The sequence below is a fragment of the Hippoglossus stenolepis genome, chromosome 23 (assembly GCF_022539355.2).
Source record: "Hippoglossus stenolepis isolate QCI-W04-F060 chromosome 23, HSTE1.2, whole genome shotgun sequence".
Classification (NCBI taxonomy): Eukaryota; Metazoa; Chordata; class Actinopteri; order Pleuronectiformes; family Pleuronectidae; genus Hippoglossus; species Hippoglossus stenolepis.
The window spans coordinates 10764726-10790289 of NC_061505.1; the positions used below are offsets into that span (position 1 = coordinate 10764726).

The window sequence follows — 25564 nt, forward strand, 5'->3', positions numbered from 1 at the left end:
CTCCAATAAAGCTAATGTTCCCTTATTGTTTCTGTGATAGAAATTTGACCTGGTGAGACTTCTGAAATAAAGAGATTTGAGAATAACAGTCTTTGAAGAGTATTTTATTCCTTGCAAGGAAGGTTTCAGGCGTGTGCTTTTTATGCAGATGCAATGAAGAAATGTGCGTGCTATGAGTTTGTGTGAGTAGGTGTGAACAGCGTGAACAGTAAAATCCCAGGAGACACCTGCTGAAGGCCTGTTCGAGGTCTTGGTGGGGGGAGACCAGCACAGTCTCAGATTTGTGTCTCTGATGTCATCTTGGCAGTTACACAATCAGAAATAGTATGTGTAAGTAGAGATAATATATTGGTATAATGGTAAAAAAATTCCATTACAGTTTCTTAACCACAATACCAACAACTGGATTTTATATTCTCACTGAAGCTGGTGGTCTGAGGCTCACACATCTGAAACACTGAGCCTCAGCTCTATATGCCTCTCAGTGTTTTACACAAACTTCAGTGTTTCATGCTCACAAATGCATCCAAACAGATGGGAGGAGTGAACACATTTCCAACGTATTGTGTTGGAGATTGGTCAACAAACGATGTTCTGAGACAAATTGTCTTTCTAAGTTTATTTGTAAAAGGTGTGTATCATGTAAGGTTAGGGTGTTGTGTCAGTCAGCTGAGTAGTTTGAATAAAGGACAAACACAGTCCAACCACAGAGTAAAACAAAGCTCACTATAGAATTCAGGTGACCTCAGGATCAACTTCTGCAAGACATGAATAGACAATGGCCTCACATGCTAGACAGTGGGTGCACCATAAAGTTTATGTCGAGCTGTACCCTAGATGGAAATGTCTGCTGTAAGCATAAACTAAGAAGTTATTAACTAAATTTCCATTACAGTAGTTAACATACATTAAAGTTTACATGATGAAGTGACAACATTTTGTGTTTTGATTATTGTGAAGGAATAGTGATAGGATTTTTCCTCCTTCAGCACCATTCTTTTCTTAGACATTTAGGTAATATTTAGTAGCAGAGTCCACAGGGGGGAGCAATAGTTTATCGTTTGTCAGCTGAGAACAAACCAATAGCATCCAGCTGGCCCATTCCCCAGTGGCAGTTGCCATAGCAACCAAGGCCATCAAGATATCATGGACCAAGACTCCAGTCTAGGGAGGTCGTGTCTTAAAACAGGGGCCTTCAGCTCAGGAACAGACTTTATCTTCCCTTGAGACACTTTGTGGATATAATTCATTGTTTAGAATTGATGTTAATTTATATGACAGGGTTGGCAGGGTTTCCAAAATTAAATAATCTGAATTTTAGACCATATAAAGGCTAAAATATGTTAAAATATTATATACAAGGTCTTAATTGTGTTTCAGTAGTTCTTAATTATGTTAACGTTCATTTAATGTTACTTCTGTCATGCTTTAAAATTATTTTTTTATTTTTTTAGAAATGTTTTGGTGGCCTTGATGGTTTGTAATGTCTCTGTGTGTTTTAGTTTTATGTCAACAATACAGATATTAGGTCAAGGTAATAAAACTTTTTTTCTAGGACTCTGATATTTCTTCATATCTTTCAAACTCGATATAAGACTTAACATTCTTAAAAATATGAGATGCAAACTGTACAACTATGTAAAATACAATGTTATGAATATGAAGCTGAAATAGATTATGTTTTATAGTGGAAAATGTACACAATTTGGCTTTTCCACTGTGGTGGCTGACAGTTAGGGGCTGAGCCAAGGTCATTGCAAATGTGACCATTACATTTTTATGTTTGCAAAAATCTTGCAACCATGATTGAACAACTCATATTTGGGCATAACTTGCCCCAAACTTTTCTTAAAATCATATACAAATATATTTTATTTACTGCAAATGCAATTTTAAGACTGTAATTCACTTTTCTATTCACATTAAACAGACCCAAAATTAAATATGCCCCATCTAAGATCAGAGCCAAGTTTCTTAACTCTTTGGAGCCTCTGCATTTCAAACACCAACAAAATATATGAGTTATGTATAACGAGTAAATATGGTCTCAAGAAAACAAACAAGAGTAAAACTGTGCAAACATGCAACACCCTCTGGCACCAACCTCTTCGTTTAAAAGCCAGAAACAGTGGCAATTGTCCAAGAGCCTGTGCTGAAATGTGAGGGCGATACCATCTATATTGTACATGATTGCAAAAATCTTTTCTTTACTGTGGCCACCAGGGGTCAGTATTTGATCATAATAAATATTAAAGCAGTGGATAATCCAGAACAGACAGTGGCCACAATATCTGCACAGATAAAATGATTTATATCATATTGGTTATTTTACTGGGCACAAATCCTGGAGGGATTAAAGTAGAATATATTGTATATAATATATGGAGACAAGCTTTACCACAGTTAAGTCAGTCAAGAGTCTCATAGAACAAAGGTTACATATTTCTTATACAGCGTTTCTGGAAGCCAACAGCTTCAAACCGATCGGTCTAAGTCCAGTGGCGGCTTGTTAATACGGGGCGCAGGGGCAAGACTAAACCTCGGTACTCCTTCTTATATAGCCCAAACTCACCTCCTATTTGTATATAACAATCAGGTGGGTTTCTCCACCTCCTTTTTAGTTTAAACTTAATAGATAAGATAATAGATAAATAATGTCTCCCCCTATCGGTCCTTATGAGCCAATTTTATTGGTATCAGAAGTAGACATGTCCAGGCTTGCCTTAGACACCAATAGGGATTATATACGTTACCACACTAGATACATTTGTGGTACAGGGTATATTGTATGAACTGAAAGGCCACACTTTGATTTGCATTCATTTGATATACATTTCCAGTGCTAGCTAAAGTGTAAAGTATTTTCTCAGAAATGCCTGAACAGGTCACGAAATACTGTTAGAGAAAAAAATCAACTTGTAGGTAAAATAAATGGATCAATCCAATTTTATATGTGTGGAAGCGTTCATACAGGCTAGTGCAGTTCAAATAGCTACACAACTGACTGATGAGCCAAGAAATACAAAAAGAAAAACAAATGCTGACAATGAAATCACATAGAAAAGTGTAATATAGTAGTCTAACTAAACCTAACTTTTGTCTGCGTCTTCTACATGTATGATGCCGTGACAAATTTTTATCTACAATTGTATCTTTGATTTTCTTGATCTTTATCATACGCTTACTTTCTGTGTGAGACATTTGTTTACCCCCTCTCTGGTTTCATTTCCCCCGTTCCATTTAAGAAAGTAAGTGTTGCTAAAGTCGGAGAGTTAACTGAGGGAACCGGCCCTTTTATGCTCAGAGTGAAACCTCGAATCGTTAAAGAAGAAGGTTTTTATACATCTGTGGTGAACAGGAAACAAATATCAGAAAACATGACAGGAAACAGCTGCTGTTGCTGCTACAGAAAGAGGAATCCCCCCCAGCACCCAGTTGCACAGATCAGGGTCAACAGGAGGAATATTATCAAGTTAGGGCATGAACTCTGACATTGCATCAGCCAAGTGCACAGCTACAGTCATAACAGTAAGACATTGATCAGTGGAATTTTCCATTACAAGGATTATCCACAACAATTCTCTTATCTATTTTCTACAGTTTCTCAGCCCAGCTAAAGCAAGTGTGCAGCAAAACTCTTGCAGTGAGTAAATCAAGTGGGTAAATCAAGGTTATCCGACGACAGCTGTATGACTAGAATACACTGAGTTTTTTGTATTTTTCCACTGCTGTATGTGTAGATCATGACCCATGTACATAGGTAACAAGAGCCTTGTATCTCAGGAGGGGCAGTCTGTTGTGCATACAAACAACAGGTGGACAACATCCTCCATCTGAGACCATATAAAAGCTGACTTTTACAATGCATTGGGTCTCTTCTCTGCAGACTGCTGTAGTAATCTATTTGCTATCTATTTGCTTTACTCATAGTGTTGATGATGCATGACTCAGCATTGAATTAAATGTGATCCAGCTAACGGGTATAAATCATCTGATGTTCCTTCTTCACTTTGCTCATTGTTGCATGTCATGTGATGTTAAGTCATTTTCCATTACAGTAGTTAACATACATTAAAGTTTACATGATGAAGTGACACCATCTTGTGTTTTGATTATTGTGAAGGAATAGTGATAGGATTTTTCCTCCTTCAGCACCATTCCTTTCTTAGACATTTAGGTAATATTTAGTAGCCGAGTCCACAGGGGGGAGCAATAGTTTATCGTTTGTCAGCTGAGAACAAACCAATAGCATCCAGCTGGCCCATTCCCCAGTGGCAGTTGCCATAGCAACCAAGGCCATCAAGATATCATGGACCAAGACTCCAGTCTAGGGAGGTCGTGTCTTTATTATATTATAAATATATATAAATATTATATACAAGGTCTTAATTGTGTTTCAGTAGTTCTTAATTATGTTAACGTTCATTTAATGTTACTTCTGTCATGCTTTAAAATTATTTTTTAGAAATGCTTTGGTGGCCTTGATGGTTTGTAATGTCTCTGTGTGTTGTAGTTTTATGTCAACAATACAGATATTAGGTCAAGGTAATAAAACTTTTTTTCTGGGACTCTGATATTTCTTCATATCTTTCAAACTCGATAAAAGACTTAACATTCTTAAAAATATGAGATGCAAACTGTACAACTATGTAAAATACAATGTTATGAATATGAAGCTGAAATAGATTATGTTTTATAGTGGAAAATGTACACAATTTGGCTTTTCCACTGTGGTGGCTGACAGTTAGGGGCTGAGCCAAGGTCATTGCAAATGTGACCATTACATTTTTATGTTTGCAAAAATCTCGCAACCATGATTGAACAACTCATATTTGGGCCTAACTTGCCCCAAAATTTTCTTAAAATCATATACAAATATATTTTATTTACTGCAAATGCAATTTTAAGAGTGTAATTCACTTTTTCTCTTCCCATTAATCAGACCCAAAATTAAATATGCACCATCTAAGATCAGAGCCAAGTTTCTTAACTCTTTGGAGCCTCTGCATTTCAAACACCAACAAAATATATGAGTTATGTATAACGAGTAAATATGGTCTCAAGAAAACAAACAAGAGTAAAACTATGCAAACATGCAACACCCTCTGGCACCAACCTCTTCGTTTAAAAGCCAGAAACAGTGGCAATTGTCCAAGAGCCTGTGCTGAAATGTGAGGGCGATACCATCTATATTGTACATGATTGCAAAAATCTTTACTGTGGCCACCAGGGGTCAGTATTTGATCATAATAAATGTTACAGCAGTGGATAATCCAGAACAGACAGTGGCCACAATATCTGCACAGATAAATGATTTATATCATATTGGTTATTTTACTTGGACATATGAAAATTACATTACACTTAACAAGATGACTCAGACCACACACCACAGCATCATTGGGCAACATGAAGAGTGAACAAATTGTTTTCCAATGGCAAAGTCCTGTTTGCCCTCACACATCCTAAAAAAACCCCCAAAGCATGTGTTCCCCCCCAAACGTACTTATTTTCTTTTCCTTTGATTTGTTGTCTTAGTTTTTCTTTCCCTCCTTGTATTATGTAAACATTTTTTATTTGTATTAAAAGATATAGTGTTCCGCATGGCATAGGCCTAGAACATCATTGGAAGGGCAGATGGCTCTTAAACACTACTTAAGTGTTTTGGAAGGTTTATTATGACCTGTACATTACAGATAATGAATTAAGTGTATACTTTATAGACTACACTTCAGACTATTAAATGAATCAGTCCAATGAAGTCTCTGTCACTATTTACTTCAATTATATCTGATTCGGCTACAACAAAGTTTTCTTCTGAGACTCCAGAAGTGTTTTGTGGACTCAAACACTTCACCCACCCCTCCATCGACATAGTGGTGAGTAGATAATGAGTACATTTTCATTCTTCAGTGAACTATCCCTTTAACCCTCAAAAACACAAACACACACACACACAGGTTTGCAAAGCTATCCTTATTGGGACTTTGCTACCATTCATCGACAGCCAAACCAAAACGTTATCTCAAGCAGTAACCATCCATGACCACTTCATACCTAACCCATAACCTTACCACAATTCAAATGTTAACCTTAGTCTTAAACAGGACCTCAGAAATGATTTGAGGTATATTGGTCCTGGAAAAGGTCCAACAGAGGTGGCACACACAGGAGGTGAGAGACGCAGACTATCAAACCGTTCAGTCCCCCCACCATCAATCTGTGGGATTGGCAGCCTTGTTGTGATGCTTCACCGGGGGTCCTGATTTCACAGCCAGCCTCCGTCACAACTGCGTCAGCACTGATGAGCTCAGCGTTACTGGCAGGGAGGGGGAGGAGGAGAGGAGGAGGAGGAGGAGGAGGAGGTGAGGGTGAGAGAGGAAGAGATGGATTGAGACAGAGAGAAGGAAAGAGAGAGAGAAAGAGAGAGAAAGAAGAGGGAGCAGGGTGTTGCCGCCTCTGAGACACACTCACGCATCACAGAGGAACAAGCAGCGCGGTGAGAACAGGGCGTCCCTCCGCTTCTCCTCCTGTTTGTGTTTGAATCATTGAAACCTCTTTAAATTATTAAACCTCGTCGGAGCTGAAGTGTTTGCGGAGATATACACACACGCACGCACAGAAAGAAACGCGCACATCGGGAGAGCGACCCCGCCGGAGAGCAGAGAGGGAGCTCGGTGTGGAAGCGGAGCGCCGGAGCAGTTCAGCACCTCGGACAGCGACCATGGCGCCAGTGGTGGAGGAGGCGGCCCAGCTCGGTGAGTCCGATCTCTGCTTCACCTGACCGGGGGTTGGACAGTGTGGGGGTTCATGGTGCTCGTTAATAATAATAATAATAATATTTGATTCACCCCCAAAAACCTATTTTTCAGGCTGTGGAATTTAGATTTTTGTTTAAAGAATATGGATTAATACTCAAGAAGTACTGGTGTAATAATACTCAAGAGACTACTTGAGTACTTATTTTGCTGGTTATTGTGTCTGTGGAGACTTTCAGCCTCCATTTTGCGGCTATAGCTTCAGCTAAACATCAGGAAAAAGAACCAGCAGGGTGGAAGTATTTTACATTTACAATATTAACAAGTTTGTTTTTTGTATTTATATTAATTGTATTTGGAATTGAGTAGGAGTTACCGAAGCGCTAAAGGAGTCTTCCCCCCCCTCCCCTGATATCCTGCTGCTGTCTGTTGTTGTTATTGTCTTGAAAGACTGAAATATTGATGAAGGGAAAGGGAGAAAACAGGCTTGTAAGAAGGATGTGATTTGACTGCCTCGCCTCTGTGCCAGTGGATGAGTCTGAATGAGATCAGATGAGTAATGCATGTCAGATAGATGCCACACCTTCAAATATCACAGCAAATCAGGCTTAGAGAAAGTAAGTAAATGCCATGCAGAATATGAATTCAAATGATCAGAAATGCCAGCAAAGACGTCAAGCAGTTATATAATATCACTTTTTACTTGTAAAGAAAAATACATATTGTTTACATGTATTTTAATGCAGCCAGGCAACCAGGCTTTTGTAGGATAAAACTGTAAATATATAATCAAGATGTTGCGATATTGATTATCTGTTGTGGAATACACCCACCCCACCCCACCTCCATCCCTCTCCCTCTGAAAGGGTGTTAACCTCAGTGCTTTTCCACTGAGCCACCCTCCTATCTGCAGGAAATGGTCCTGGCCTTTCCTCCTCTAATATAGACCTATTAAATTGCATGGGAAGGCAGCTCTGTTACGGTTTTTGTCGAGTCACAGTCCAGCACCCTGAAACAAAGACCTGAAGCGTTCAGTGGCAGATATCCCTCAAATGTGTCTCCATAATAACGCTCAAGTGATGCTAGAGGAGACGAATGTGCCATTCAAAGAATTAAGGTCCCAAAACTTTTGAAAAGAAAAGGGCTTTGGGCAAAATTCCTTCCTCCCATAGGAGGAATATAAATGAATATAATGCAGGGTCTATCACATATTTGGGCTGTTATGCCATATTTGCAGATGGGATCTCTGGAGGAGCCACCCTGCCTGTACTGTGGAGATGATGCTCCGCACAAAAAGAATCTGTTAGAGGATGTTGGTTGAAGTATTTCAGGCAAAAAATCTTCCCTTACCTGTTTACACTGTAGTTCTGCATATGATAGACTGATTATGGAGATAGCATTTAATTATCAGAATGAGTAGATATGTTTCTCCATTTGTGCATCTGCATTCAGCCATTAATAAATCTGCCATCAGGACGTCAACCAGTCACGTTACGCAGTTTTTTTCAGCAGTCCATTACTTCCACCATCTGTTTCCTAATGAACTGTTGTGGCCCCGTCTAATATCTGAACACAGTGATGATGATTCTTCATCAGGGCTGAACAGATTGATGGTTGTTTTCATCTCCATCTGAGTCAAGACTGCAGCCTCCGTCAGTCAGAAACAGTACAATAACATCTGTTACTTCACTGCTGCTTGTTTTGTTTTTTTTTGGGGTAGCAAAGGTAGATGTTTTATTAATGTTATTTTTGTTCCACTCCTTCCCTCCACCCTCCTGTCCTCCTTCACAGTGGCAGTGCCAGTAGGTGTGGCCATGGTGAGTGTCTTTGGCCTCGTCTTCACTGTTTCAGCCTTTGCGTGGATCTGTTGCCAGCGTAAAGACACCAAATCCCAGAAGACTCCTCCTTACAAGTTTGTGCACATGCTCAAAGGGGTCGACATCTACCCGGAGAGCCTCAGTGGCAAGAAGAAGTTCGGCACACCTGCCGCCAATACGACAAATGACACTGGTAAAACCGATGTCAACGGAAACTGCCACACCATGGCACCAATGAGTCCGACTGGCACCAGCAAACTGGCGTCAAGTCCAAATGGCTCCCGACCGGCCATGCATCTGGATCTGGAGAAACGGGATCTGAACGGCAACTTCACCACCAAACCCTTTCACCACCACCACCATAAGGTGCGGAGCTCCCCAGACCTGGAGCTGCCGTCTCCCCATACAGGGTTTACTCAGCCCGGGTTAATGGACCGCCGTGACCTCCCTTCACCATCGAGCACCCTCTCCAGCCAGGCGCCCACCCCAGCTGTGGACAAGCCCCATGGAGAGGAGAGGGAGAGTGGGTTGGGAACACTGCACTTCTCCCTGGAGTACCAGCCAGAGAGGAACGCATTCATCGTCCATATCAAGGTACTGTTTGTGTTTTTGTGTGTGTCTTCACAATGAGTTTATTGATAGCAACTGAAAAAGATTCCACTAAATCTTAATTGATTGATTGTTTGAATTGACTTTTTCATCCAGGAAGCCCATGGCCTGACCCCGACTGATGAACAGTCAATGACCTCTGACCCCTACATCAAGCTGACCCTGCTGCCGGAGAAAAAGCACCGGGTGAAGACCAGAGTCCTGAGGAAGACTCTGGACCCCGCCTTTGACGAGACCTTCAGCTTCTACGGGATCCCACTGGCACGAGTGTCAGAGCTGGCCCTTCACTTCATGGTGCTCAGCTTTGACAGGTTCTCCCGCGACGAGGTCATCGGGGAGACCCTCGTCCCCTTGTCCGGGATCGACTTGTCAGAGGGGCGTGTTCTGATGAGCCGAGAGATCATCAAGAGGAATGTAAAGGTAAGATGGGAGGAGATTGATTTGTGTTTTTCTGTTTAAATCTTCAACTTCACCTTATACTTGAATTGATCACAATATCACCCCTGATATCCTCCATCCATTGATGATTTCATTTCAGAGGAATAATTCTGATAAAATTCACATTCACAGTAGTTAGCTGATTTGGCAGCAGATCTGCCACAGCTCCAAAATTAGTCAAAAGTCCTCAATTGAATAATCAACCAATAATCAATCCAATTCACAAATAGACCAATCCTATCCAATATTCATATTTCCCTCAATGGTACATCAGTTCCTGCGTCACCAGTTGCTAAGAACACTGCAACAAGGCCATTTGGATAAAGATATGAAAACTAAAATATTCACACAAAACTGAAATCTGCGTCTTGAATAAAAGTTAAAAAATGTTTTGCAAATACATTAAAAGGAATCCTCTTCATTGTGTCTCTCTCTGGTTAGGTTAGAAAAGTCATTATTAAATTAAGCCAATTGAGAGAACAGACGAGAAGTTTGTGTCTCTGTGAGGACGGATATTGACTTTATCTGTTGCACCATTATGGATTTACGAGCTGATACTGAGGCCTGGGGTTGTGCATTTTGTTTCAGTTTATCATCCTGTTTTTTTTTTTTACAACTCTGCCAGATGTGACATGACGTGGCACGTTTCCTTTCAGACACAAACACAGCCCTCTTTGCGAACAAGGTTTAGACAATTGAATCATCTTGATTATGTTAATTTTGAGTTTAATTAGTGATCATTTTCATATCCAAACAGCATCAGAGAAGTAACACAAGGTCCAGTTTGAAAGTGAATAGACTCACATGGACATTTACACTCCTCGTAGAGTATATGGAGTGATATCCACACCACACTATTATGGATCTGTGGGCTGCTTGTCAGTAATCTTCTGCTCCAGCCTGGCTGTTCCTGGCAACCGTGAGGGCCACTAATGTACAATAGCTCATTTCCTGTTTCAGAGGAATGTCGTGCACTGTAGTGTGTTGTCCGTCCCCACATGTACAGTAACAGTATAAATGCACTGAACTTAGATTATGGGAACAGGTAGGGTTGCATTACATTTGGTGAATTTAAAGGATGGAGTGGAAGGTGGTATCTACATCCTGTTTTTTAGGTTTGGCTGTGCTTGAGCATTTGATATCAATGTAATTATAAAAGCTTGGGTTGATGTGGTACTTTGCAGAGCTCTGCTAAAACAGCAGCTCTGTGCCTACCAGGACGAAACGGATATGTTCTTGCACATTTCAGCTTCCCCAGAGGAAAATGAGATACCTGTAATATCTTTAACAGTGCTGGGAAACGTGGCTCAATTCAGAGGAATATAAAAGCTGTATTCCCTCTCTGCAGAGCTACCTCTGTATTTTCCTCACCAAGAGGACAATATGTCTTAAGCTATATTTTGCTGGCTTCAATTCTATTTCTCATTTGGGTCCCAGGAGAGACAAATCTAATAAACCTCAGCTGCAGGGAGGAGTCCGTCCTAGTTGAACATGTTTTTGTGCAAACAATAGAGAATCTTACTTGCAAGAGGTTTGATGTTGGCAGGTGCAAAGAAAAAATGCTTGACCTCTTTTATTGAATTGCTGTGAATCAGCTGCATTGTATATTCTCTGTATTGGAGCAGAATATACTGGCAGTGTCTAAAATAAAGTGCACGTATTGAGTGTTGATGGTGCACAGCCCTGCCACACCCTGATGTGTTACACACTTAAACTAATGAATAGACAGAATGTTTCATTCAGTATTACATCTGATGTTTAAATTGTGGTTATGTTTATGAAATACAGTGAGATGTTTTCTAAGATGATTATTAGTTGATTGTTCTGCTTATGTGACATCTCCTTTGTTCTCGTGATCAGAGGCACCTCTTTGAAAACTGGGTGGTGGCTCTCTTTGTCTTCATGGCATAGATTTTGTCCTAATGCTTTTTGTGTGTGTGTGTGTGTGTGCATGTGAGCCATAGCGCTTCCTGGAATTGATACGACATGTTACAGGCGGTGTAGACATTGCCCAGTTTACTGCATGATGACACCAGAATAAAATACAGGCACTTATTCTACAACATCCCCAAAGGGGGTGGAACAGAAAAACACTGGTAGCGTTCACACATTATGTATTTTCAGAGAGTGGGACAATGGGTCAGGGGTGGAAGTCACCCGTCGCCGGTGTGCTTTTACTCCTCATTACCATGGCAACCGTGAGCCGAGGCACGATGTCCCGTTAGATGTGATCACAGCATCGACTCTCTCGGGTGTGGGCAGAGTAGAACAATAACACAGGGACGGCTCTGATGCAGAGCAAGATGAGGGAGCTTCTTAATGACTGGTGAAGAAATGAGAATATGCCCCATAGGCAGGTGGTGATTATGTCGTTCATCATCAGCACTGACGCCATTTGTAGCACAGCTGCATTTTTCATCACACAGTTTCAATAACAAATAATTATCTAGTGTTTTTTTGTCATTATACACACCTACCATTTACAATAGGCCTATTTTTGCATTCATTTATTAATTTATAACTTCTGCAACCTTAAACTAAAAATGTAAATGTGATTATTTTTAACCTGAAGCTGCTATATATTAATAATATACATAAGAAAACATTGTAAAAAAAAGTACATATTAGGACAAAGGACTTCTATTCAGCCCCTGTGACAATATTTAAGGTCAGGATAAGTTTCTTCTTAAATGCAAGAAATCAATGTGTTTAGACTCGTTAGTGGTTCCCAGTACTGCAATGTTTCCTAATTAATTTCATTGTGCTAACAAGATTAAAACATCTTTTTGATATTTTGAAATCTTGACGGTCTGATTCTTCATTTGTGTTTGGATGTGAGAAGCTGGTACACGTCTGAAAGTCTCTTCACCTCTGTCTCCTTTCACACCTGCCATGTCTGTGTGTGTCTGTGCATTGAGTGCCCAGCACATGTTTAAAACAGTGTAGCAACCTTTCAAGATGCAGTCCTGAAACTTTATAGTTGAGATGAGTTAAAAGATGGGTGTGGTCCAACCCATGTCTACTGTTATAGTGTAATTATAATGTAGAAAACTCACAGATTGGAACATCAGGTTTTTTTCACTCACCACTCTGTGTCCGTCTTTCCACAGAAGTCCTCGGGCCGAGGTGAGCTCCTGCTCTCCCTGTGTTACCAGTCCACCACCAACACTCTGACTGTGGTCGTCCTCAAGGCTCGCCACCTGCCGAAGACTGAAAACAATGGACCCACAGGTACATTTCCTTTAAACTAAAACTTTAACTTTTTTGTGACTGAGTTTTTTCTGCTCTTCCTGTCCCCAGACTACTTGGGATGCTGTGATAGTTGCTATAATGACGCCACCGCACATAAGTAATCTGATCAGGATGTGATAGAGAGCACTTAAGAGACAGCTCAACACACACACACATACACACGCACGCACACAAAGTGTTTACACAACCAGCCTCATTTGTCCTCGTTTCTATCATCCATCACTTCCGCTCCATCGATCACTGTATTGATCTGGCGTAGGAATAATCTGCCACTCTGCAAACACTGCAGGGATGGATATCCACCATTCCCTTTTTCTTCTGTGCGTACTTTCTTCATCCGTGCTTGTCATTCTTCCTCTCTAGATCCGTACGTCAAGGTGAACATGTACCACGGAAAGAAGCGCGTGTGCAAGAAGAAGACCCACGTGAAGAAGTGCTCCCCCAACCCCGTCTTCAATGAGCTTTTTGTCTTTGACCTGCCCTCCGACGAGGGCCTCAGGGACACCAGCGTGGAACTGCTGCTGATGGACTCAGACACAGGCAACTCACGCAGCCCCAACACCGTCCTTGGGCGCCTGGTGCTGGGCACGTCTGCGGCCAGCACTTCTGGCGAGCACTGGAGGGAGATCTGTGACCACCCGCGCCGCCAGATCGCCAAGTGGCACGCCCTGTCGGAGGATTAGAACACCACGATTCTGGTGTCGATACCCTATCAGGTCCATCTACGAGAGGGATGAAATGAGGATGTGCAGGATTTGTCTTGCTAGCCAGTACCCATTGGACTTTCAGAGAGGGCGGGTGGGAAATAAGGGGGAGGGGACTTTGATGTTGTGGAGAGGGTCATTTGACGTGATGTCATCATTCAATCGATCATTCAGTTGCTTATCTTTGAAGTTATTTGGGTTCACTGGGGAAGGCGGGGCATGACAAAGGGAACCCAATAGCTTTAAACGATCCCAAAGACTGTCACCGAAAATCACCTGGTAACATGCAACACCATCTCCATGGCAACAAGCAATTGTCACGGTAACCATGTGCAGTGCAGAATGTCTTAAATGTCACTATTACTCTTCTTCTTTTCTTCTTCTGATTCTTCTTCTTCTCCTTCTGCTGCTCTTCCTTCCATGCATAGTAACCTAGTCCATCGTATGAAAACCACACCTGACGATGCTGTAAAAAATGTTGATTATTAAAGTTTATTTTGTAATGACAATGTTTTCCTCATAAGGATGTAGATTGTTTTTATTTGCGGTTTTTGTTTTGTACTCTTCTGGTTGATTTGTTGAACATATTTTGTAAGTATAAGTGGTATTTCATAGATCATTACAGGAAAGCCTAAATTAGGTGGTTTGAGAAAAGCCCGGGACAGACTGAGTGCATCCGGGGACTGTAACTGTGGACGCATTTTCTCTGTGTGTTTCGATATGAGAGTGATTGTGCTGGCGCGACTGTGAGTGTGTGGGTGTGCGTGTTAGCTCTGGGAACACGAGAGCCACATAATGTTTACTGTAGGTGTTTTGTCCCCCTTACTGTGAGCACAAAGACAGCTGAAATGTAAATGTATGTACCTTACTATAAAATATGGCAAGTTCTGAGAAAAGTAAACTGAATTTGCAGTCTTTATTTCACATGACTACATGTGACGTATACACTGTGTCCCAATTCAGGGGCCACTTTCTTCAGAGGCTGCATTTGAAGACTGATTGCGTCACGTGACTAGGTTGTCAAAGGCCGACAGAGACGTCCTATTACTCCATTGGGTGGATCCTTCTCGGGCTGATCACTACTTATCATGAGCTGGTGACACAAGATGGAAATCCGAAGACCAGACCGTCTCATATTGGCTCGACCTTCGTGGACTTCTCGGTCTACGGAGGCCCCTGTGAAGGACGGGGCCCCAGCTATATTGTGTGTGTATTAAGAACATTTTTATACAGGAAAAGAGTTGAAGCCACAAAATGCAAGCTCTGGACACAACTCAAAATCTATCTGCACTGCTGCCAGGCTGTTCAATGACTTTGCGTCACACAAGCCTTTGACAGCACCTCTACACATTAAGATGTTAGTTCTGAAGCATATTTGCAATAAAAATATATGGAAAAACCTAATTTTGTTCCTTTAAAGCTAAGCAAAATGTTTTGAATATTGTAAGATCTCAGCAGCAGCTCCACTCTGCAGAAAATCACTTACAGGATTGCTCTGTCTGAGGTAAAAGCCTATTTTAAGACACCTCAGTGCACAAGCTGAGCAATGACTCGTGCACGCGTCCTCACCTCCAGCCCCCCTGGGGATGACATCATCGGGCTCCTCTCCAAGTCTGATGATGTAATGTCTGCTAAATTGCTAAGTGCTCAGGATGAAGTCATCGTATCTGAATTTGATATCAGCTAAGTGGTTCAGTGAGGGGGGGACAGCTGGCTCAGAATGCTTACTCCCCCCTTTTCTCTCTCTCATACATCCGGAACATCTTTTTCTTAGCTCTCTCTGCATCCTGCCTCGGTCGCCCCACTTTCCATCTCTCCTCCAGCCTCCAGTCTTACACCAAGTTGCGTCATGTGTTTGGTGGTGGAGCCTCTGGAGAAGCAGGAGGTTCTGTCGCTCTGTTCTTTCTCTGTGAGTTTGACCCGCCAGGTCAGTGAGCTTCTATTTTAAACCTCGGCTGTCATCCTGTGAAGCTATCAAATAAACCTGGACCACGTGTATCAGCCCTCCCATCCACCTTCTCCTCATCTCCTCCAGCTAAACACACTTTGGATTTGTAGATTAGGATTTTGGGGGGGGGGGGGTTAGGGTTAGGGTTTTATTTTGAAATTTATTTCCTGGAGTGTCCTTGATTGTTTTGCTTCCTGTCTTTGTCTGAGTCCAGGCCCTGATGGGTTTCACCTGTGTTCAATCACTTCCTGTGTGTGTATTTAGTCTCTGTGCTCCTGTCGCTCCTGTGTCAGTTTGTAGATTCATTCATTTTCTGTTAGTTTTTCTGCCAGCTTCTTCCTCTGTGTTTCTCTTTGCGTCTGATTCCCTTCCTGCACGTTTGCTGCCTTAGTTTAGATTTTGGATTTTCTGTTTTGGAGTTTTGGGAATTTGTTTTCCTGCTCACTTGCCTTCCACAGACTGTAAGCATGTTATTCTGATTAAATGTACATGCCCATTGTCTACAATTGTATCTGATCTACAATGAATTTTTCATTTACATTAACTGTCAAGACAGAAACATGACTTTTAAATTAATGCTAATGTTACAATATGTCTGTTGGGCTGTTTGGCACATGGCTTTCTGTAAGGAAGTGGTTAACATTGTGAAACAGTCTCTTTAAATCAAGCCATAACTTAATTTGTATGTCACAAATCATGCTTTGCATCACGAAGTGCTTTATGTAAAAACATCTATGATGAAATAAGAAGAAGAATTAATATAAATAGCAGGTTAAGTGGGAATTGGACAGGATAAAACAGCCGTCAGTTAAAATGTAGGTGTAATTTGCAAAGGCTGCCTCTCAGTCTCTTTTACTTCTGACGTCTGAAACAGTCAAAAGCTTTGAGTCAGAGGATCTCAGGGATCGAGCACATGTGCTTTATCCATGTCTGCCAGGTAAGATGGGTAAAGCCATTCATTGTTAAAAAAAACTAGTAAAAGAATCACCCAAAAAATATTAGCATCATTATAAGAGCATTTTCAGGTATGTTGATTTGCAACACCTCTTCCTCTTCAGTTTAATCCTTAGCAAGTTTAGGTTGGCTCAGTTACATATGCAGTTATATCTGGCGACAATTGGGTCTGTAGCATATCATATTTTACCCTATTACTTATTTCCTCTGAAGCACACGGTCGATGTGCGGAGGGAATGAGGAGGAAGAGGAAAGTTTTAATAGTGAGACGGAGGAGAGGGGGAAGTCGATAGCTGGGAGGAGGAGGTGAGACAAGTGTGGGACAGACTGATAGGAGTGGAGGGAGGTGCTTGAGAGGAATGACATATAGTGCCGTTTTGAGATATGAAGTAGATGAGTGAGAGGGGACTGAATTGAAAAAGATGAGCAGGGGGAAAGTTATTGTAGGGCTCGGTGAGATGAGTCAGCGAATAGCTGATGTATGTGGGTTTGCAAACAGCCACCTGATTGGGTATCTGACATTTACAGATTAGGAAATGAGCAGGAAACGGGAGAGAACAAGCTGAAACGGTAAATGACTGAGAAGTACACCTGAAGTTTATTCCATGGAAAAGAACGATTTAATGACTTTCAAATATTTCTGTTGGTTCATTCATTATCTTTACCTTTTTCTGCTCAAGGTCATGGGGCACCAGAGCTTTTACCATCTTTGTGAGGGTACACGCTGATCAAATCACTGTCTGAGGGCTGATGCATAGAAAAGGACAAGCATCAGAGGCACTAAATCACTTGAGCTGCACTTGATCCACGTGTCTGGAAGAAATCCATGCAGGAGCAAGACCTGATATCTACTTGTGAGTTAAAAATGCAAACCACCAATACTGTTTTCTGTCTATATGATGCATATTATTCTATTGTATTTGTCTGTATGAGGTGTGATTCGATTTGACCTAAGTAAAAAAGTATAAGAAGGCTGAAGCAGAAAGTATCATATTTTTCATATCAGTTTAAATGTAGATCTTTTTCTACCTCCAAATTCCACACTGTCATAAGTATGAAGATATTCAATCCTACTGTACTTCATATGACACTTTTAATAAGGAAGTTTTTTTCTTTCAGTTTGACTTCATTTTTCAATGGGTGAATTTCTGCAATGTGTTTTTGCTTGAATGTTTTCCATAACTTAAATTTTCTATTGATGTCAGAGTCTCTGATATTCATAATTCTGACCTTGCATATTCTCTCATCATTCTGTCAATCAGACCTACAGTTGTGCACACACTCCTTCGTACTACCATCAGCTCCAATATGCTCTGGGGGATACATCCGAGAGTTCCCATCAGGCTTCGCCACATCCTCAAGACCCCAACAGTGTCCCAGTGTCAGGTAGATCCTTCTGTTTCTCCTCTTATAGGCCGCAGGTGCGATGTAGAATTGTGGCAACAGTTTATTAAAACTCCTTTCTGTCCACATTATAAATAGTGAACGAGTTGAATGTTTTGCCCTGAGTCACAGTGACTGCTGTGCGCCATTAGTAGTCTGTCATTTATCTCCTGTTTAAAACCGTCTGTCTGTGGAAAGATATGTCCCCAGTGCACTGTGGGATAGAGGGGATGAGTCATCGTGGAAGTGACCTTCACTCTGAGACAATTAGACAAGTTTCACGTTAGGCACACACACACACACACACACACACACACACACACACACACACACACACACACACACACACACACACACACACACACACACACACACACACACACACACACACACACACACACACACACACACACACACACACACACAGAGAGGAACATCCAGCACATATGCATGCATGCCTCTAGACATAAGCCAATCAGCCACATTAGGAGAACTGTCCACTTTTTTTCCTAAGCTGACCTCAGACGAGCACTGAACCTGTGTGAACGCAAATGTCAGAGTGAGAGCCTCCAGAGTTTCTGTGGACTTTCTCCATCTGGCCCCCTCGTATAAAGTCAACAAAGCAAGAGATCCTCCTGGAGGGGTGTTGATGACCTTTCCAGAAAGAAGACCCTGTCGAATATGTCAAGAGAGTTTGTGCTGATGTGCTATAAACATTATTATATGTTGCGTCCTGCTGCACCATCCCTCACCTGGAAGCTCCAAAGGATTCGTTGCATTTGTGAACGAGTCTGAGCAGGGAATCTCCTGCTGCGTTGTTAATGTGAGAAAGGCAAAAACTCCGGAGAAAGTCCCGACCCAATTCTCCGGAGGTCATGTCTGAAAACAGCTATTCTGTGGCTGATCGATATCATTTCAGTGCATGTTCCAAACAACTCTGAACTCTAAAGGATGTAACTTTAAAGTGACAATAGCAATAAACATCCGTCACACAGCACACACACACACACGCACTAATTACTTAATTTTAATGGGGACTGAAAGCTGCCTATTAGTCAGGTTGTGAGAGCACAGAGAAAAACATTAGTTCAGGGTTCAATCCATTAGAGAGAGAGGCTTGCAGTGCATTGGTTAATGGAGCAAAATGTGGCTTTTGGGGAGTTTCAGTCACTATTTAAGCTATGAGACCGGAACATGTTGCAAACAGAACCTCGCTGCACAATTAAAGATTAGTTTGAGACTAGTTCTTTAGCTTTTTTTCCCCCACAACATTTAATTTGTCAGTGAGATAACCCCCGAATGGAAGTGCCTCATTAGAATACACCATTAATCTGGAATAGGCAGCCATTGTGCAAGGCTGAAGGTCTGCAGGCTTTCATTTCCAAACAGCACGCGGTCTCACTGATTAATTGCCCTGGAAGGAGGAACTACTGCCTTTGTTTGGTTGAAATGAAAATCTCCACATTCTGGCCAAGTCAGCACCCCATGGTTGGCCACACCTTCAATACAACCTCACACATTCTTTAATCAACTTCCCTTTAAATACGTAATGTCTGTGTAGCTGTAGGCTATAGCTGATACATGTAGTACTTAGAAACACCAAAAACTATACAAATGTAACCTGGTCATTCTTAAAGGTGCGTAAAAATTTCAAGTCCTTCTACATTTATGTTTTGGTTATTGTTTATTACAAGTGGAGAATCTGACCTGTATTTATCTAAAGTTGAATTCTGAGCAAAGGGGCTGTATGTGAGAATGTGAACGTCTGAGCCAGTTGCTCCGAAACATTTTCCAGAACTTTTCCTGCTAGAACCTCGAGTGAAATGTCCCCGGAAAATGCCTAAATGAGCACATGTGAGAATACAGCAAGAAAATTTCTGGAAAATTCACAGTAAACAAGTTATTCTTACTGAAAAAAATGTGTCCTACGCATAGAAGACGCAGACATAGATGTCATCTTGTAAAAATGAGATTCAAGAGCTTTTGCTGAAAAGGGCTGATGCCACTGTTGATGTGTTGTAAACAAATGTTCAAGTTGTGACCTACATTGACCCAATCCACCCCTTGTCCTGCGTCTGACCCAGAAAATCTTCTGCTGTATTCTTCACATGTTATAGGTAAACTTTGAAAAGGTCTGACCAAATTTCTGGCCTTTTTCCCGAAGTTCATGTCAGAAACTGCTTCAGGAAAAGGTCTGGGGTGTTGTTAGAATGATTAAGAATCATCCTTTGGGGCTATGGACGTCTGTTCAGATCTACACAGACCGAGCAGCCACCTGGTACCAACCATCAGGCTGTCACTTTTTAAATTTGATAGCATGATCATTACTTTCATTTTCCATAGTCCTGACATTTACTGTCCACTTCATATTCTACGAGAGCCATTGCAGCATTTGCTATTAGAATTCTCAAACTTTGTGATTCAAACAAAGGGTGAAAATACATTTTTGCAGCAGCGTGCACAATTATACAATCATAATTTCGGTTTTGTTCATATCCATTTTATTCACCAACATTGTCCCTTCTTAAATTAAAGCTGTAGTCTATGCTGTCTAACATGTCTCCACCATCTGTTACTACAGACTTGTCTGGACCAGCCACAGCCACTGGACTCAACCATGGACTCACGCATCATCATTTTCCAGTAAGTCTCTTTCCCAAGGCTGGATTTTTAGTTATTGGGTTAATCATTGTCATGTTATTGCAGAGCTGTTGTGTAGCACTGTCAACCAAATCCATCCAGTAGCTTTTTCTGCCTGTATGCTAAAATACAAACAAATGTTAAAATTGTACATTCCACCCCTCATAGACACAATCTGCGGCATTGCAACCAATGACAGATCAAGTAAAGGCTCAATATGAGTTGCCATAGCAACGGTATGAAGGCAAGAGGTGTCTATTATTGAAAAAGATGAAAAACAAGTCAGACAAGATCCTTCAGACACTGTGTGTGTGTGTGTGTGTGTGAGTGTGTGAGAGAGATTTCGGCTTACGCACACCAACAAAAGGTGAAAAACGGGTTCGGTGATCTCTCGCTTCGACATCACCTTTGCTGTCATGGCAACAGAGTGCTGTAGTGGCTCCGAGGTAGGAGGGCGGTGGGGAGCCTGAGCTACCAAGGGAGAGGGTAACAAAGGGAAGGGGGGGAGAAGTTGGAAGAGAAGCAGGACAAGTGTCGTGCATGAGGCAAAAGATTGATGGAGCAGGGAAACGGAGGTGGGAAGGAGAGACTGGGTGGGGTGGGGGGGTGGATAGCTTGACCAGCCCGAGCAGTCTCACTCTGTTGGTCTGGCGAGGAAGGCAGAGGAAACAGAAAGGAGGCAGCCTGAGATAATGGGCATGAAAGGAAGAGGGTTGGCATGACTGCACTGATAACTGACAATTCCCGGCGCTGAAGACCCATCCCTTGTTTTTAACAATATAGAGTCGGTGTTGACGTCTGACATAAAACGAAAAATATGTTTACAATAGGACAGGAGAGGTGAGAGGGAAATCTGAAAAAATTGAACTACACAACAGCCAATCATGATAGTGAACTGCCTCTTGGGCTCACTTCATTTCTCTGCTGGTGGCTCATAGAGAGAAAGAGGAGGTGTAATGTCACTATCACATCTCAATCTGATCACATGGCAAAAGCTCAGATGGCACGTTACCATTAAAGGCTGCACATTCATCAGCTGCAACATGGGACATATGGAGCAGCTGCTGGGTAGATGCAGGTTTAAATGCTGCGACTTGTTATTTAGCATGACAATAATCACTTTGCAGGAGAATGAATTATGGCAAATGTATTAGTGTTTGCTATTGAAACGCATGTTTATTAAATCCAAGTTAGAATGCTGACTAATTTACCACCTGTGAGTAATTGCCACATCAGTCACTAACATTTTTATCTGAACCAAAATGTTTCATCACATTTAATCCAAAGCTATTTTTCTTTATTTATTACTTTAGCTCTATTTTAAGAAGGCCATTATCTAGATGTCATGAATGTGACTCGTGTGATACGTCATCTTATCACACGAGTCACATTCATGACATCTAGATAATGGCCTTTTAAATGTATCGCGTTTCTTCTGTAGATGTAATATCACCAAACCTTTTGCAGGAATGCTTTCAGCAGATACATGCACCTGCAGGCATCTTGGATTTGGATTTAATTCCAGTTCTTTCACTGCAAACATGTATGGTGAAGTTTGGCCTTAAGGGTGGTGAAGGAAGGTTTCATAAAATGGAATTGGAAAAGAAAAGTTACATATTTGTGTTAGATTGTGAAGATGCTGATGCCGTTTTATCCACAACATTTAAGCTGCAGTCGAACTCTCAGCACCTCGCTACAGAATATCTATCCAATCAATACAGTATCAGCTCAGGTTTCTGATCTGCACAGGATTACTTACATTCCAGTAAGTTATGAGGTGATCATGACCACATACAGTGAAAGGTTTAACCTTTTGTGTTTGTTTAAAATAATGACTTTATTCTCCTAATCAAATTAATTGTTTTCCTTAAAGTGATCCTAATAATCATAATTTTATTATATGAAATGAAGTTGTTTTGTGTCTTATGTGCCACAATACGTTGTGAAGAAATAAACTGATGAAGAAATCTGTATCATCCTCCTGGTTGGCCCTGCTCCTTGGTTAAAATGGATCATATACAAAACATCCATAGCATGGCCTTCAAAGTAAAGCTGAATCTCCACTCTGACAGACCTTTGTCATCTTCATTGTCTTGTATCTCCTCAGCTGTTGCAGAGACAGAGGGCAGCTATATGGCTAATGGTCTGCGGAGAGGAAGAGGAGGATCAAAACAGCAGCTGAATCTGAACACATAGGTCTGTGTGAGGCTGGTGTGATTTGCTGTGACTGGTTTTACAGCCCAAGGCGAGAAAAACTTCCTTTTGATCTCTCCTCATACCACCTCTCTCTCACTTCCTGCTTTTCCTCCATCCATCCTCACCCCCCCTCCTCCTCCTTCTCGTCCACGTGTCTTCGTTTTTAATTTATCGCTTTCATTCAGCCCCTCTCTGTGCAATTCTCAGAACACATCCTCTCCTCTGCTTCACAACATCATCTTTCAGAGGCAGCTCTTATTACCAACCATGCTCCCCTCACCACATTACTTGTGGTGTGTAGTAGCCTGCTGTGGAGAGCTGTCATTCACACACAGTCACACACACACACCCTTGACCTCTGACCCCAGTCACCTGTAAAAACCCCAGAAATAATATGTCCATCGATTGCCACTCAATTCTCTGTCTTCTGTCCCTCCTCAGTCTTTTCATTGTGTTTTCTATCTGAATCTCTGCTTGACTCTGATGAGGGGAATACTGATGACACTGACATTACAACCTTTAACATGACTCACATACTGAGGCCCTGCCCCTCCACGTAGATGCACACACACAATCATGTCGAGATACAGACACACACACACACACTCACTCTTACACTTCTTGTACAAATTATATTCTGATCATGTTTAAGGCTAAGCTCAGTATAATCACATGCTTAACCTTTTGCTGACTCCCCATCACTCATTCTGTCCGTGTGTGTCTGTGTGTGTGTGTGCTAAATATTGAAAGGTTAAATACTTAATGTCTACTGTAATACACATTTTAACAATAGCATTATATTAGTTTTTTGCTTGTACCAGTGTAGATTTGTGTTGAAACTTCCCAGCATGTAGCTGTGCCATTGCTCCTGGTTATGTTTTGTCCAACTGATTTCTTTGAGGTCGGACATTGTGGAGATCAGATCACAGAACACTTTGTTGAAAAAGGCTCTGCAGGGCTCACAGGTGCCAGTGGATTAACAGCTGAAGCACGCTGTTGCAGCTGAGTTGGTGTTAAAGAGGCTGTTTGCTTGCATGTCCCTGTTTGTGCTGCTACTTCATTTGCATAAAAGTCACGGTCAACAAGATTGTCTACTCTCAGCTCAAGCAGCTGAGGCACAAAACCACACCAGAGCAACTCTTACTTTGACCCCACCAATCCATCCTCCTCCACTTCCTGTCCTTCAGCTTTGGCAGAGGTACCTGGAGGTAAATATCAGCCAAAATGCAAAATGCGCTGTGGGCTTAACGGAGGGTCAGCACTGGTTCGTCTGGGGTGCACATGACTTTGAGAGTGCAGACTTGATCCGACAGGCTGACACATTGTACTTCTGTGAATGTGCTGATGGTGCAACCCGGAGCTGTTGAAAAGACCGAAATCTGCATTTCCCTGCTACATGGAAATGCTGTGGAATGAACCCTAAGGATACCGAGGCAAGATTTTCAAGCTCTCTTCCCTGCTGAAGCCATTGTGATGGAAATCTGAAAATACAAGAGGCTGGAACACCGAATTTGTCTTTGTTTATTTTAATAGGGGCTTTCTGCAGAAAGGATCAACACAGAGAGTCACAGGGATCTCAAAGTGAAGATGGAGAACAGTCAAATGCAAGGATCTTATATAGGAGAACTAAGGCTGTTTGAGCCAGTTCAGACTGGTTCTGTAGGCGCAGTTTGAGACAGGAATTAAGACACAGGAATAAATGATTTCCATATGTTTCCATTAGGTTCTTGGACAGTCAATAAGTAAAAGAAAGGTCATACAGTGTATATAGAAAGGTCATACAGGTTTCAGGTCATAAACAGTTCAGGTCATAAGTCTTAGACTCTTCAACTACAAAATAGGTTTCAACCACACTTTTTTCCACTACACCATTATATATTAAGCTTTAAATTCTGCACTTTCCAGCTTGACTTTGCATTGGATTCAGTCTGGTATCTAATGAGAGGGGGAGGATGGATGGTGAGCATAAGGGCTGAGGTTTCGAGTCAGGAAGGCAAAGCGAGCTCTAATGATTTTCTCTGTCGACTGCAGTATTACCTACATGTTTCCTTACACGGGAAAAGATACACAGACACTCAAGAACATACACACACACACAGGCAGATTTGATCGTTAGAGCTTAGCCTCCGTAATGATCTCTCGTCTTCATCTGCTGCTTCTGGTTAATTGCTCAGCCGCCGGAGGGAAAGATGGAAGGTTATCGAGCGACCTGACAAAACGCTGTCACTCATCCCACTCACACAACTCTCTCAGGGAACAAAAGGTTGGGTCATGGTGTTCCAAAGAAACTGACATATATCTATTATCTACCATAAAGCTATTTTATGATTTGATCACGCTTTTATAAACAAAGTCATGTTTTTAGATCGGCATTAACAGGAGAATTGCATGCCTCCAGAGAGCATGTTGCTTTTGTAATGAGGATACGTGGGTAACAGAAGCTGGGGTTAATCAAACATGTCATCGGATCAGAACAAGAAGATTTACTTCAAGGCAGTTTTAACTCTTAATAGGTATGGATGCTAAAATATAAAGACTGAAGATGTTTAAAAAGTAACCTGAATTACACATAAGACTATCAGGATGTTTGTTGTTTGTTGTGTAGCTGTGGCTACAGTTTAATGTTACCTGCAGTTTATCAGTTTGATGTATTGTAATAGAGCATCCCTACTTTAAATGTAGAACCTCCATTAGTCTCTCCATATTTATATGGCAGTAAACTTCAGTAATAGTGAAAGCAATTGTTTTCAACATTGCACTTATTTGGATCCACAGGATTTGCAGTTGAAAAACCACCACCAATCAAATCCAAACGAGAGATGTTATTTTTCTCTCCAGCCAGGCGCCACTATATTAATTTGTTTC

The 25564-nt window shown here is 41.5% G+C and overlaps 1 protein-coding gene and 1 long non-coding RNA gene across 2 annotated transcripts; both read left to right on the forward strand.

Moving 5' to 3' along the window:
- Nucleotides 1-6356: 6356 nt before the first annotated feature.
- syt4 (synaptotagmin IV) lies at nt 6357-14479 on the forward strand. Its single transcript, XM_035148480.2, has 5 exons — nt 6357-6758; nt 8550-9169; nt 9281-9604; nt 12733-12853; nt 13238-14479. The coding sequence occupies exons 1-5, from the start codon at nt 6725-6727 to the stop codon at nt 13555-13557; spliced, it is 1419 nt and encodes a 472-aa protein (XP_035004371.1). The 5' UTR covers nt 6357-6724; the 3' UTR covers nt 13558-14479.
- Nucleotides 14480-15008: 529 nt separating this feature from the next.
- On the forward strand, nt 15009-23491 carry LOC124851356. The gene is made up of 6 exons (XR_007032403.1): nt 15009-15987; nt 17009-17050; nt 17161-17334; nt 17743-17866; nt 20445-20506; nt 22611-23491. It is a non-coding gene; the product is annotated as an uncharacterized LOC124851356 (long non-coding RNA).
- Nucleotides 23492-25564: the final 2073 nt, after the last annotated feature.